The sequence below is a fragment of the Grampus griseus genome (genome assembly GCF_964374135.1).
Source record: "Grampus griseus genome assembly, chromosome: 19".
Lineage (NCBI taxonomy): Eukaryota > Metazoa > Chordata > Mammalia > Artiodactyla > Delphinidae > Grampus > Grampus griseus.
The window spans coordinates 31,182,590-31,197,520 of NC_139013.1; the positions used below are offsets into that span (position 1 = coordinate 31,182,590).

At 40.6% G+C, this 14,931-nt stretch overlaps 1 protein-coding gene across 2 annotated transcripts in view; it reads left to right on the top strand.

Moving 5' to 3' along the window:
- Positions 1-12,238, top strand: part of RSPRY1 (ring finger and SPRY domain containing 1) — a 46,668-nt gene extending 34,430 nt beyond the window's left edge. For both annotated transcript variants that reach the window (XM_082676365.1, XM_082676366.1), the window contains exons 12-15: positions 2,403-2,505; positions 2,862-3,014; positions 6,549-6,653; positions 10,743-12,238. In XM_082676365.1, the coding sequence (XP_082532491.1) occupies positions 2,403-2,505; positions 2,862-3,014; positions 6,549-6,653; positions 10,743-10,839 (458 nt within the window). In that variant the 3' untranslated portion in view covers positions 10,840-12,238. The remainder of the gene's footprint in view (positions 1-2,402; positions 2,506-2,861; positions 3,015-6,548; positions 6,654-10,742) is intronic.
- Positions 12,239-14,931: the final 2,693 nt, after the last annotated feature.

Genomic DNA, 14,931 nt, shown 5'->3' on the forward strand with positions numbered 1-14,931 from the left:
CCTCTGTTGATGGACATTTAGGTTGTTTCCATGTCCTGACTACTGTAAATAGAGCTGCAGTGAACATTGGGATGCATGTATCTTCTCAAATTATGGTTTTCTCCTGATATATGCCCAGGAGTGGGATTGCTGGATCATATGGTAGCTCTAGTTTTAGTTTTTTATAGAACCTCCATACCGTTCTTCATAGTGCCTGTACCAATTTACATTCCCACAAAAAGTGTAGGAAGATTCCCTTTTCTCCCCACCCTCTCCAACACTTATTGTTTGTATATTTTTTGATGATGGCCGTTCTAACTGGTGTGAGTTCTTACTTCATTGTAGTTTTGATTTGCATTTCTCTAATAATTAGTGATGTTGAGCTTTTTTTTTTTTTTTTTTTTTGCGGTACGCGGGCCTCTCACTGTTGTGGCCTCTCCCGTTGCGGAGCACAGGCTCCGGATGCACAGGCTCAGCAGCCATGGCTAACGGGCCCAGCCGCTCCGCGGTATGTGGGATCATCCTGGACCGGGACAGAAACCCGTGTCCCCTGCATCGGCAGGCGGACTCTCAACCACTGCGCCACCAGGGAAGCCCAAAGCATCTTTTCATGTGCTTTTTAGCCATGTGTATGTCTTCTTTGGAGAAATGTCGATTTAGATCTTCCACCCATTTTTTAATTGGGTTGTTTTGTTTTTTTGATATTGAGCTGCATGAGCTGTTTGTATATTTCGGAGATTAATCCCTTGTTGATTGCTTTGTTTGCAAATATTTTCTCCCATTCTGAGGGTTGTCTTTTCATTTTGTTTATGGTTTCCTTTGCTGTGCAAGAGCTTTTAAGTTTAATTAGGTCCCATTTGTTTGTTTTTATTTTCATTACTCTAGGAGGTGGATCAAAAAAGATCTTGCTGCGATTTATGTGAAAAAGTGTTCTGCCCATGTTTTCCCCTAAGAGTTTTATAGTATCCGGCATTACATTTAGGTCTTTAATCCATTTTGAGTTTATTTTTGTGTATGGTGTATATTTTTTGTTGTTACACTTACTATGCCTTGAACAGCTTTCCAGGTTATTAAATAACATTGTTTTTAATGGCTTTTCAATATTCCATTATATAATAGTACTATATTAATCAATGCCTCAAGGTTGGAAGTTACATTTTTTGCCTTTTAAAATTATTATTATAAAAAAATTATAAACCATTCTGGATTTTCTCAGGATAAATCCTTAGAAATGAATCTTCTCTGGCAAAGGGTATACAGAATTTCAAGGCTTTTGCCATATATTGCCAGATTTTCCTCCAGTACCACTGAGGGTCAATTTTTCTTGTCATTACTTTATAATTTCATGTATTTATCTTTGACTATTTATTTATTTTTATAAATTTATTTTTTATTTATTTATTTTTGGCTGCATTGGGTCTTTTTTGTTGTGTTCGGGCTTTCTCTAGTTGCAGTGAGCGGGAGCTACTCTTCATTGTGGTGCGTGCACTTCTCATTGCGATGGCTTCCCTGTTGCAGAGCAAAGGCTCTAGGCGTACAGGCTTCAGTAGTTGTGGCACGTGGGCTGTTCCCAAACCAGGGATCGAACCCATATCCCCTGTGTTGGCAGACAGATTCTTAACCACTGTGCCACCAGGGAAGTCCCTTTGACATTTTAAAAAGCAAAAACTTGGGCTTCCCTGGTGGCGCAGTGGTTGAGAGTCCGCCTGCTGATGCAGGGCACATGGGTTCGTGCCGTGGTCCGGGAGGATCCTACATGCCGCGGAGCGGCTGGACCCATGAGCCATGGCCGCTGGGACTGCGCGTCCGGAGCCTGTGCTCCGCGGCGGGAGAGGCCACAACAGTGAGAGGCCCATGTACCGCAAAAAAAAAAAAAAAAGCAAAAACTTTATGAGTGAATATGAATGCTTTAAAAAAAAAACATGTTTGGGGGCAGTTGTTATGTCAGACAGTTTAGTTTTGTTTTGTTTTTTTGGCTGTGCCTCACAGCTTGCAGGATCTTAGTTCCCAGACCAGGGATTGAACCCTTGCCCTCGGCAGTGAAAGCACAGAGTCCTAACCACTGGACTGCTGGGGAATTCCCTCTCAGAGAGTTTTAACTCTCACCAGAGAAGCAAAAAAGTTCATGATTTTGATCTCACCATATTTTACTGATCCCCAAATGCATATTTTCCCCACATTTTCACATCTTTGAAATTGGGATGCATCTTACAATTGATGACTTTTCATAGATTAATTGGCAGCATTTTCCTCTTAATGGTACATCCAAATATTGATGTAAATGGGTCAGATCAGTTGCAGAAGAAGCAAAAATGATGAATATGTTGAGTACAGGGCTATAAAAACAGACTTAATACAGTGACATTAAAACCCTGAGACAGCAGAATCTCCATATCCTAACAGTGTTTCACTTTATCCTCTAGGAGACACAGTAGGATTTCTGTTAGATTTGAATGAAAAGCAAATGATTTTCTTTTTAAATGGCAACCAGCTGCCTCCTGAGAAGCAAGTCTTTTCATCTACTGTGTAAGTACCTTCTCTCAGTCAAAAATTTGAGCAGATGCATGGAATGTACTTTTCTCCAGAAAAAAAAAAAAAAAAAAAAAACTTTGTCCGTTTATGTAGTCAGTTGTGATGAGAAATCACTGTATTTCAAGTAATTGGAGACCCATTTGATCTTACCTAAAACCCTCCCAGAGTTTGATATAGGAAAGTAAGAGCAGGATGTTCTCTGGTTCACAGTCCTGTCTAGGTTAATAAACAGAATGTCACCCTTCTTTCTGCTCGGGTATGACTTATTCCCATTTTCTGAACACCACTTTGTGTAAGAGCTTTACTTTGCTTTATGAATTCTCTTGACCTCTGTTTATTTTTATTTGTAGATCTGGATTTTTTGCTGCAGCTAGTTTCATGTCATATCAACAATGTGAGTTCAATTTTGGAGCAAAACCATTCAAATATCCACCATCTGTGAAATTTAGCACTTTTAATGACTACGCCTTCCTAACAGCTGAAGAGAAAATCATTTTGCCTAGGTAAGGAATCTGCAGTCAAAGAGACCACACTGGCCATGGCATAGCCAGTGTTGGGCCTTTATGGTCTTAAAGGTATCTGTAACATAATGTTGTAATCCTAGCTCCTGTTCTGGCTCAAAACGCAGGTTTGTAACGAGCCCTTCTGCAGTGTACTTCACCTTGGACTCAGTGTCCCAAGGCTTGAGAGTGGCTCAGTCAGCAGTTTCCAGATGAACTAGAAAATGTCACACAGTGATGACAGCCCTGCAGTGGCAGAGCCTCCATAATATCTCAGGAACAGAAGGGCCACTTGTATCCCGGCTCAGAGATCTGAAGTTCATTCTTAGAACTTCCTTTCACCTTGTCTTGGTGCCTGACAGGGATTCTGAACTTCAGATTCCTCTTAGTGGAAGTGTGAAGTAACACCTTTCTCATCTGTCATGCCCCATCATTTTTTTTATGTAGCCTGTCTTCTTGGATGCGGCCCATAAACAAGTCTGCCTTCTCACACACGCCCTGAAAGGTACAATCCATCCATCTAAGAGTTCCCCTGGAGGCTGGCCTTGGTTAAAAGTGCTTCAGCATTTAGTTAACCACCCCTGCAGAATTAAACTTTCCAAAAGTCAGATGGCAGTAGGCGCCAACTGTCGGAAAGTCGTCTTTTATGGGCAGCTTCTCTTGGTACCACATCACTTTCGCGCCCAAAGTGCAGCCTGCCTTGAATAAGAACAGCAGTTACAAGCTCGGGCAGTCCTATAATACACTAGACTTTGCTTTTGTGACAGTGACACCAAGACAGGAGTTGTTGGAGACTGAGTGGCCTCCTTAATGCGAAGGGGTCCTTTTTTACTCATAGAAATAGTATTCTTTTCTGACTTCAGGGTAGGAGATCATGGTCCTGTTTCTATCTGGCATTTTGTAAATTGTTCTATATTGTAAATCCTCTCTGTCTCTATCTCTTCTTCTATTCATTCTTTTTTTTTCTTCTTAAATTTTTTATTATGGAAAACTTCAGATACACACAAAAGAAAAAAAAGAATAGTACAATAAAGCACCATGTACCCACCTCTCAGCTACAGAAGTCATCCACTCATGACCACCTGCTTCTCTTACAGTTTTCCCTCATCTCTGTTAATAGCTCCATTGTCATTCCAGTTTCCCGGGCCGTAATCCTAGAGTATCCTTGACAAGGCAGGGAATGATTTTCTGCCATTTCCACGACAGATCCCTCAGCAAATCCTGTGGGCTGTGCCTTCAGAATATATCCCAAATCCAACTACTTCTTATCCCTCTCCCTGCTACCACCATGGTTGAAGCCTCCATCATTTTCCACCTGGATTGTTCTTGCCCTGCCCTTAAACTGTAGTCTCCCTGTTCCTGCCTTAACTCCCTTCGGTCTATTCAGCACAGCCTCCAGAATGTTTTTGTTACAACATAAATCAGATCATGCACTTCTGTGCTGAAAAGACTCTAGTGGCTTCCTCTCACTTAAGGTAAAAGCTTAAATCCTCTATACGATTTGTCCCCTCCTCTCCTCCATTACTTCTCTGACCTCCGACCCTCTCCCATATGCTCCTGCTCTTTCAGCCATCCTGGCCTCCTTGCTGCTCCTGAAACATACCAGGTCTACTATTGTAGCCCCAGGGCCTTTGCACTAGAATGTTCTGCTGTCGCAATGCTTCTTGCTACTAGAATGTTCTGATGTGTGTTTTCCAGGACCACTGAGCAGTTAACTCAATTCTGACACTGTCTAACTGGAGATAGCATCAGATCCCACTGGTGAAGGACTCAGTCCTGCAAAGACTGCCCTTTTCTCCCACTTTAGCTGCCAGTCACAAGTCCAGGTTATGACCAAGTGGCTGTAAATTGGAGGCTCCCATGACCTCCTCCTTGGGTTTGATTAATTTGCTAGAGCTGCCACCACAGAACTCAGGAAAGCAGTTTACTTCTTACTAGGTTACCGGTTTATTAGAATAGTATATAACTCAGGAACAGGCTATCTGTGCATGCCAATCTCCCTGCCTCTCACTTGTTCACCAGCCCTGAAACTCTTTGAACCTTGTCCTTTTCGGTTGGTAGGGAGGCTTCATTACACAGGGCTGGTTCATTAAATCATTGGCCTTTGATGATGGAACTCAGTCTCCAGCCCACTTCCCATCCCAGGAGGTGGGGCAGAGGAGAGAGGAGGGAACTGAAAAGTTCCAACCTTCTAATCACCTGGTTGGTTCCCAGTCCCATCCTTAGGTACCTAGCGGGCTTTTTAAAAGCCGCCTCATTAACAGAACAAAAGACCTTTCTAGCTCTCTTAACTTATGAATCATCGAGGGTTTTAGGAATCTGTGCCAGGAATGCAGATGTAAACAAAATATATTTTTTATCATAAATCACAATTTCTCTCCAAGATGCCCGCAAGCTCACTCTCTCACTCCCTTCATGTCTTCACTTAAATGTCATCTTAGTGAGATTTTCCCTAGCTGCCGTATTTAAAATTATAACTCCCTGCCTCTCACATACACACTCCTTATTCTTCTCCCTGCTTTATTTTTCTTCACACTACTCATTAGCATTTAAAAATCTGCCTATCTTACTTTTTAATCTGATTTATTGTCTGTTTTCCCCCCACTGGAGTGTAAACTCTCTGAAGGCAGGGATATTTTTTTAGTCCTCTCTTCACTGCTGAATCTCCAAAGCTTGGAACAGTGCCTGGCACATAATAAGGCCTTATGTGAATTGAACGAATGTTTCCTGTTTCTCTTGGCCATCCATCAGGCTGTACCTTCAGCAGAGCAGTTCTGCATGTCTGCTTTTCCATTCCAAGCTGAGTGAAAGTATAATGCGAGGCTTCTAACCCAAGGTGTCTGGACTTCCAGGGTGGCTATGATGAGCTGTCATAAACACATTGAAAATTGTGTGTGTGCATTTTTCTTGGGAAATGCTCTATGCGTTTCCTCAAACTCTTAAGAGTGTGTGACTTAAAATGTTAAAATTTGCTGGTAGGGACTTCCCTGGTGGTCCAGTGGGTAAGATTCCGCACTCCCAATGCAGGGTTCGATCCCTGGTCAGGGAACTAGATCCTGCATGCATGGTGTAACCAAGAATTCCGAGTGCCGAAACTAAGACCCGGCACAGCCGAGATAGACAAGATAGATAGATAGATGATAGATAGATAGGTAAACAAAAAAATTTTTTTTAATTTGCTGGTAAAATAAAAAAAGCACTGGACTTAGAACCAAAAGACTTAAATTTGATTCCTGAATCTGTTTACTGTGTCTGACCCATACAAATCATTTCCTTGTCTGTGACCTTATGCAAATCATTTCCTGCCCTTTTCTTTGTAAAATGGGAATGACCATGCCTCCTTCATTCTCTATTTTAGAAAATCATTGAAAGATTGAAATGAGATGTCTTGTGTGAAAACTTTACTGAACAAAGCTTAGGGAATACATGGTAGACTCACATGTGCAGAGCATTTTCAAGGCACTTCGTATGCATCACTGCTAACAGGCCCCATTTATTTGTTGACAAAATGAGTTTCAAACTGTGTTTTCTACTCAGGCACAGGCGTCTTGCTCTGTTGAAGCAAGTTAGTATCCGGGAAAACTGCTGCTCCCTGTGTTGCGATGAGGTAGCAGACACACAATTGAAGCCATGTGGACACAGGTAAGAGGGTTTGTTTGGTCATTTCCTCTTTTGTACATTATATTAGACAAAGTTTCATCCTGTTCCTGAATTGCTTTTTACAGTGTTACCAGTTCCATAGCTGTTCATCAAGGTTTATAATATCCAAAGTGGGCTGAATGAGGAATTAGAGTTTGCCAAGTAGTACATGGCTGTCTTCCAGAAAGTACCTGAAATAGAAGAAGCTGCTTGATATGGAAGGCCTGTTTTTGTTTTACTTAATTTACTCAACACTATAGTTTAAACAGTTTTTATTCACAAAATGTAAAAGGTTTAATGCTAATTATGAGCCTCTTGGGAAATCCCTTTTAGTTTTAGAGCCTTCTCATTTACTTATTATTCACCCTCCTAAGCATTGAGATGGCAGCACCTCCCTGCCATCTAACCAAATTTCAGTTGTATGAGACAAGGGCAGCCTGGATCCTATAGAACAGAGTGTCTAAGACATCAGCAAGAGCAGCAAGTAAGACAGTCCCTAAAAAGGCCATCCCAACTAAGGTTAGAAAGGGGAAGAGGAGTTGGGCAGTGTGCTGGCCTTGGCCTAGCCCAGGCTTGTGTGCTGATTGTATATGAGCAATACCTATGCTGATGTTCCAGGCCAGCTCCCTGTAATTCATCACATCCCATACCCTGCCTTGCTCTTATTCTTGACATAGCTTTAGCCAGCAGGTCGCCTACGGGGCCAGAGCCTGGAGTGATGGACCCCAGTTTGTCTCCCCCAGGTCTGACTCAGCCTGAGCCCCTGACTCTGCCTCTGTACATTTGCCATCTTATTAAATGGGTTGTTATCTAATTGTCTGGTAAGGGACATACATGCAGTGAGTTTATCTCATTTCACCACTAGCTATACCAGTCTCTCTTCTGAAAGAAAGGCACCGTGACTCCAGCTGTGATTATTCCTCTGTATCAACTCTCTAGCCCAGAGTGCCTGAGGATCTGGGCTTATTCATCTCTGAGCTTTCTGGCCCTTCTTGGTGGTTTTGTGCACAATAAGGGCTCATGAAAGAGGGCTGAAATCTAAAAACTTAGAACCAGGTATCTTAAGTATGACCAGTCTCCTTACTAGATATATCCAAAACAGAGTTGGAAGAGGAAATAAAAGAATTATAAGAAAATTTAGCTCCACTTTCAGCAACAACAACAATTTTAGAAGGGTAGAGGTTAAGAAGAGAAATCTGGCTAAATGGAATGACATGAGCCAACCCCTAGAAGAGACTGAAAATCTAAGCATTCCTGTTACCGTAAAAGAAATTGAGATGATTATCAAAGCTACCTTTGCCTCTGCCACTAAAAGCACTAAGCCCAGATGGTTTCACAGGTGAATTCTTTCAAACTTTCAGGGAATAGATAGATTCTATTTAAACTTCTCCAGACCACAGAGATAATAGGAAAACTACAATATTCTTTTTACAAAGCCTGCATCGTAATCATATGAAAAGCTGACAAAACACACAAAAAAAGAAAACTTATGTGGGACTTCCCTCGTGGTCCAGTGGTTAAGACTTTGCCTTCCAATGTAGGGGGTGCGGGTTCGATCCCTGGTCCGGAAGCTAAGATCCCACATGCCTCACGGCCAAAAAACCAAAACGTAAGACAGAAGCAATATTGTAACAGATCCAATAAAGACTTTAAAAATGGTCCACATAAAAAAAAATCTTAAAAAAAAAGGAAAGAAAACTTATGAATATAAACCTAAAAATCCTAAATAAATTATTACCAAATAGGACCCAGCAACACAACCAAGGGGGCTTATTTCAGGAATGCAAGGTTAGTACAATATAGGAAATCAATTCATATAATTTCCCAAATAGGCCAAGGGACAGTGGAGCAAAGAATTAACACTTGCTCCAAAAATGCTGAAAAGGTATTTGTTAAAATTCAGTATCCATCCCAAATGGATGGAATACTGCAAAACAGAAATGGATGTAGGGAATAAAATCGTATAAAATAAGAATGGATGGATACTTCCTTAGCAATATAAAAGATGTATATATCTCAGCCAAACACTAGCATCTTTTTAATGGTGTCACACTGGAAGCATTGCAAGAGATGCTGGAGACAAGACAAGGATGCCTGCTATCACCACTGTGACTTGCACTGTATAAGCTAAAACAGTTAGACAAGAAAGAGAAAAGGGATTAAAACTGGAAAAAGGAGCAAAATCATCATTTGGAGATAATAGATTACATAGGTAGATATCAGGAGAATTGACTAAAAGCCTATTAGAATCATTGTGACAATTGAATAAGCTAGCTGGTTACAAAAAATAACTTAAAACAATAGCTTTCTATATATAAATAACAACTAATTAGAACAAATATTTGAAGGTCCCTTTTACAATAGACAAAAAAAAAGCTTAAGAATACATTCCAAGAAATATATGGTGCCTATCTGAAGAAAACTTTTAAACTACCAAGGAATGTAAAGAAGACTTGAATAACTGGATCTGGTCTTGGATAGGAAGACCTCTTAGTGTCGTAAACGTGACAGTTTTCCCTAAACTCTAAGTTTAATTTGGTCCATATAAAAAGGACAACATGGGGCTTCCCTGGTGGCGCATTGGTTGAGAGTCCGCCTGCCAATGCAGGGGACACGGGTTCGTGCCTCGATCTGGGAAGATCCCACATGCCGCGGAGCGGCTGGGCCTGTGAGCCATGGCCGCTGAGCCTGCACGTCCGGAGCCTATGCTCCGCAATGGGAGAGGCCACAACAGTGAGAGGCCCGCGTACCGAAAAAAAAAAAAAAAAAGGACAACATGGGTTTTCGGGGTTGTTTTTTTTTTTTCTGGAAATAGAAATGCTAACTTAAAAGTTTATGATACTAAGACAAGAAAATTCTGAAAAAGAAGAGTTATGGAGAGGACCAACCCTACCTACCACATCTTAAAATATATTAAAATAAATGTTAAATTTGCAACAACATGGATGGACCTGGAAGGTATTAGGCTTAGTGAAATAAGTCAGACAAAGAAAGACAAATACTGTATATTATCACTTATATGTGGAATCTAAAATAAAACAAACGAGTGAATATAACAAAACAGAAACAGACTTACAGATATAGAGAACAAACTAGCAGTTACCAGTGGGAAGAGGGCGGGAGCTAGATAGGGGCAGGGGATTAAGAGGTCCAAACTACTATGTATAAAATAAATAAGCTATGAGGATATATTGTCCAGCACAGGGACGATAGCCAATATCTTTTTTTTTTATGTATTTATTTATTTATTTTTGGCTGCGTCTGGTCTTAATTGAGGCACGCAGGATCTTTCGTTTTGGTGCACAGGCTTCTCTCTAGTTGTGGCGTGCGGGCTCCAGAGTGTGAGGGCTCTGTGGTTGCAGTGTACAGGGGCTTTCTAGTTGTGGGGAGCAGGATCAGTAGTTGCGGCGCTAGGGCTTAGTTGCCCCGTGGCATGTGGGATCTTAGTTCCCCGACCAGGGATCAAACCTGCGTCCCTTGCACTGGAAGGCAGATTCTTAACCGCTGGACCACCAGGGAAGTCCCTAGCTTTAATTGGAGTATAATTTATAAAAAATTTTAATCACTATGTTGTACGCCTGAAACTAATACAATAATGTAAATCAACTATACTTAAAGAAAGGTTAATAGTTTTGCCCCAGTATATGAAAAGAATGACACAACAATGGAACAGAAGCCCAGAAATAGAACTGACTACAAAGAAAAATTTAACGTATGATAAAGGCATCATGTCAAATCTGTGGTGAGAGAAGGACTATTCAGCAAATGATATTGGGATAGATGGCTAGCTGTCTGGGAAAAAATAGCATTGTATCTCTACCTACATATACACATTTGTATGTATAGGCTATGTACATATAGACTTTCTGGAAGAATGCACATGAACTTTTAACTTATTCCTCAGAAGAGGAAGATTGAGGATCAGAAATGGAAGAGAGACTTGCTGTTTATATATTTACTTTTTGTTTTAGCCATGTGCGATTATTACCCTTTCAGTTAACATGCTTGTTAACATTTTAGGTGGAGTCAGCAGATTGTCAGTCTGACCTTTTGAAGCACTGACCTAACTGGCGTTTATGTCTTTCTCCTCAGTGACCTGTGCATGGATTGTGCCTTGCAACTGGAGACCTGCCCATTGTGTCGTAAAGAAATAGTGTCTAGAGTCAGACAGATTTCTCATATTTCATGACACACGTGAAGAGGCATCATGGACTTACTTCTACTCAATTCCAGCCAATGTTGAAAAGAAAAACAAAGAAAAAAAATTTCTCAAATCAGTTGTACGCACATTGAAACTTATAGCCATGGCCAGATTTTATGCTAAAAAACGATAGTTTGTCAAAGACAAAATTCTCCTAGAATCTAACCCAACTTGCCAGCCCTGAGAAATTCCTTTTAAGACCAAGGAGAGCTGAATGCTAACAGCTAGGCCTGCAGTACTTCCATGAGAAACAATAGGAGACAATGCCCTCCTGAGTGTTGAAACCACACCGGATTTCTCCAGGTTGGGTTCATTTGATTGTTTAACACAGGATGTTTTGTCTCATATTCTAAAGTTTTTATTTTGGGCAGAAGTCATTATGGAGAAGTAAATGACAGCGTTTCTGGGTTAAGCATAACTTCCCATTGGTCAGAGAGCCACCGGTGTGTTAAGCATGGATATTGCAAGACTTGAAGCTATGAAACTAGAATCACACAGGTCAATACTACAAGCAACATGGAGGGCCTGAAAGAAGGTGCACAGACTGTAGGAAAAAACCCAAATTTTTGATATTTCAGTGATTCCAAAGAACATTCTAGTTTTTTTTAACTGCAGAAAATTGGTGGTATTTTCACATTCATGGTGTTTTTATCCAATTTCAGTACCCACATTTTGTGAGGAAAAAATGTTTTAACAACGCAGGAGGAATTCTTAAATTAATCGCAATGTTAGACTGGAGAAAATTTGGTATTTAGGGTATTTTTAAGCTACCATCAAATGAGGTCTCTCTGTTTTTTGTTTAAAAAAATTTTTTTTAATCAGTATTGTTTTGGGAAGTAATATACTTTGCAACTCTTGAACCAGTAGTCTCAAAAACTCTTAGAGGTCAGTCTGAGAGCACGTATTCCTATTGTTTAAAATAAATACATGTTTTTGAATAGGAAATTCAATCATGGATTGTTGACTATGTCTTCATCCAAAGTGTTATTCCCTCTCAGGGTCTCTGGTGAAGACCTTCAAGAGTTTGGTTTTTTCTCCCAGAAAATTGGAAGGTAGAATTGTAAATTCATAGAACTTATTTTATAATGGTGTACCTCAGCAGCTGCCTTTCAATTTATGCCAAGTCCTTACTGAGTTTATACTTGAATAGTAAATATGTCTTCTGAGTTTTACAGTGTCTTAAATTCAATGCACATTTTTTTCTTCCTTTGCCACCCTTTCTTGTTTGTAGTTCATTAAATTGTCCTATTACAGACCTGATTTCCTTCCTGGCCGTACTTGTTGGGGTGCTGGATTTTTTCCATGTCTTTAGTCTTCCGTAAATTCAAAAATATATATAAATATATATATATATATATATATATATATATGTTCTCTTCTTTAGCTTGTGGTGAATACAGTAATTTGCATTGAAGAAATAAAACATTTGTTGCCTTTTTTGACTAAGATTTCACAACTTTCATTGGTGCCTGCTGCTAAGGTTCCAAGATATTATACTCTCAGGTTTATACTTTCCAGGGTAGGACAGAATCAAGTATTAGAATTAAGAAATAAGGTTAATCACTTATTCATCCAGCAAACCTTTATTGGACACCTAATATGTTCTGGGCACTGCACCTATACGGTATACAAAACAGATCTGTTCGTGGAGCTGACATCTGGTAGTGGGGAGAAAACTATATTTTTCCTTATTGTAATAAATTTTTGGTGCCCTGAAAGAAAATAGGGTGCCTTTGAGAAAGAACAAGGGGAACCTAATTTAGATGAGGGGAAAGGGAGAAAACTCACTGAAGGAGTAATATTGGTAAAAACTTAGAGGAGGGACTTCCCTGGTGTCACAGTGGTTAAGAATCCGCCTGCCAGTGCAGGGGACACGGGTTCGAGCCCTGGTCCGGGAAGATTCCACATACCACGGAGCAACTAAGCCCGTGCGCCACAACAAGAGAGGCCACCGCAATGAGAAGCCCGCGCACCGCAACAAAGAGTAGCCCCCGCTTGCTGCAACTAGAGAAAGCCTGTGCGCAGCAAGGAAGACCCAACGCAGCCAAAAATAAATTAATTAAATAAATAAAAAGAAATCATAAATCCATTACAAAAAAAGAAACTTAAAGGAGGAAGTAGGACCTAGGGATATAGCCAGGCAGAGAGACTGAGGACAGGCTTCTAGGACTGGGTAGCTAGGTGAACACATTATAGGCAAAGGCCTTAACTAAGGAGGAAAGGAGCTCAGTAGGCCCCAGGATCAGATGGAAGTCCCTTGAACTAGTAAGGTAGGAACTGAGTGGGTAGAAAAGCATGCTCCAGGGTTGGAGAGGTCAGGGAACTGCTCGTGAAGGCCATGTTCAGGATTTTGTATTTTATCCTAAGTGCAATAGAAAACAAAGGAGTTTAAGCATGTAAGTATGCTTTGATAAATAAGTTTTAAAGGTGGCTCTGGCTTCTATTTGGAGAATGGAATTGGAGTGGGGTTGGAAGGGGGGCAGTATAGAGAACAAGCAAAAAATGGAAGTAATTTGACCAGTAGGGAGACTTTTAAGTAGTCCAGCAGAGAGGTAAAAGTGGTCTGTAAATTCAGTGGAGAGAGAAAAAAGTAGATGGAAAAATAGGTAATTTGTAGTAATTTCTGCAATGAGTCATTGGGGAAATGACCCCGGGGTTCCAGCCAAAAAGATTTTAATAATTGCTGTGTTTTTTGAATGATATTGATAGAGCAGGATAAAGTCATGGTGCCATTTGCAGAATGCCAGGGAATGATGATTCAATCACAGAAACCAAAACAATTTCATTAGCAGAAAATGCCTTTTGCATGAATTTCAACCATCTTGATTATGTAACCAAGAAAACTAAGATCAGCAGTTTCCAAGATTGTCCATTTTCTTGCTATTTAGTCACATAAAACAATTCTTAATGCCAACCCAAAATGAATGAAGAAAGTATTATTAATGGAAAATATTTCATATATACAAGTGAATTTTCTATTTTTCTACAAAAAGTCCGCCATTCTGTTTTCAGCAGAAAAACATCATGTTCTGATTTCCAGGAATATTATTTGACAACTCGGGGATTGGGACCATACATAACTTGATGGTTAGGCTCTTAGGAGTGGGGCGGACCCAGGTTCCAACCCCGCTATGCCGCCTATTACCTGTATGCAAGTACTTAACTTCTAGGCCTTAGTTTCCTAATATGTAAAATGGAGATAATACTTTTTAGAGTTTTGGGGGGTTTTCTCATAGGGTTTCAAGTATTTTAAAAGGAAACAATGTGTTTTTAAATGTGTATCACAGTATCTGGCACATGCCTGAATAGGTGGATACCTATTATTCTTTATTCCCACTTGTTCTTAGAGCCAGAGATGGTGACGTGGACTAAAGAGGGCCACAAATTCTTTGACATTCCTCCCATCTATAAATGAAATTTCTGCCCCCTCCCCTTAAATCTGGGTGGGCTCTATGTTTGCTTGAACAACTGAATGCAGTGGAAGGGATACTGAGCCAGTTTCTGGTCCCAGGCCATTGAGTGACTGGCAGCTTCCACGTCCCGTCTCTTGAAATATTTGCTCTTGGACCTAGCTGCCATGGTGTGAGAAAACCCAAGCATCCATGGGAAGACCTATGTGGAGAGGAACGGTGATCACCTCCCACCTCCCAGGTCCTCTGTTCAACATCCACAACTGAGCTACCCTAGCCAATACTGATTTGCCAGCCACATGAGTAAGCTTCTTGGAAGAGGCTTCTCTAGCCCCATTCCAGCTACCCTAACTGATGCCAAGTGGAACAGAGACTAGCTGTCCCTACCAAGTCCTGTCCAAATTGCAGACTAGAGAGCAAAATAATTGAGTTTTTTTAGCCAATAAGTTTTCTGGTGGCGTAACAGCATTAGATAACCAGAAAAGATGAAATCAAGTTTCCTTCTCTGCTCTGATCCCATATATGTATTAGCAGTAGAACGTGTGGGCAAGTTCATTTAGTCCAGCAGAAGTAAGTGTGGTTTATAGAGAAAGTAGGTCATGAGGAAATTGCTGAGTTTGCCTTGAGCTGTGTGACCAGTGTTTGACTTACAGAACTCCGTCCAGTTATT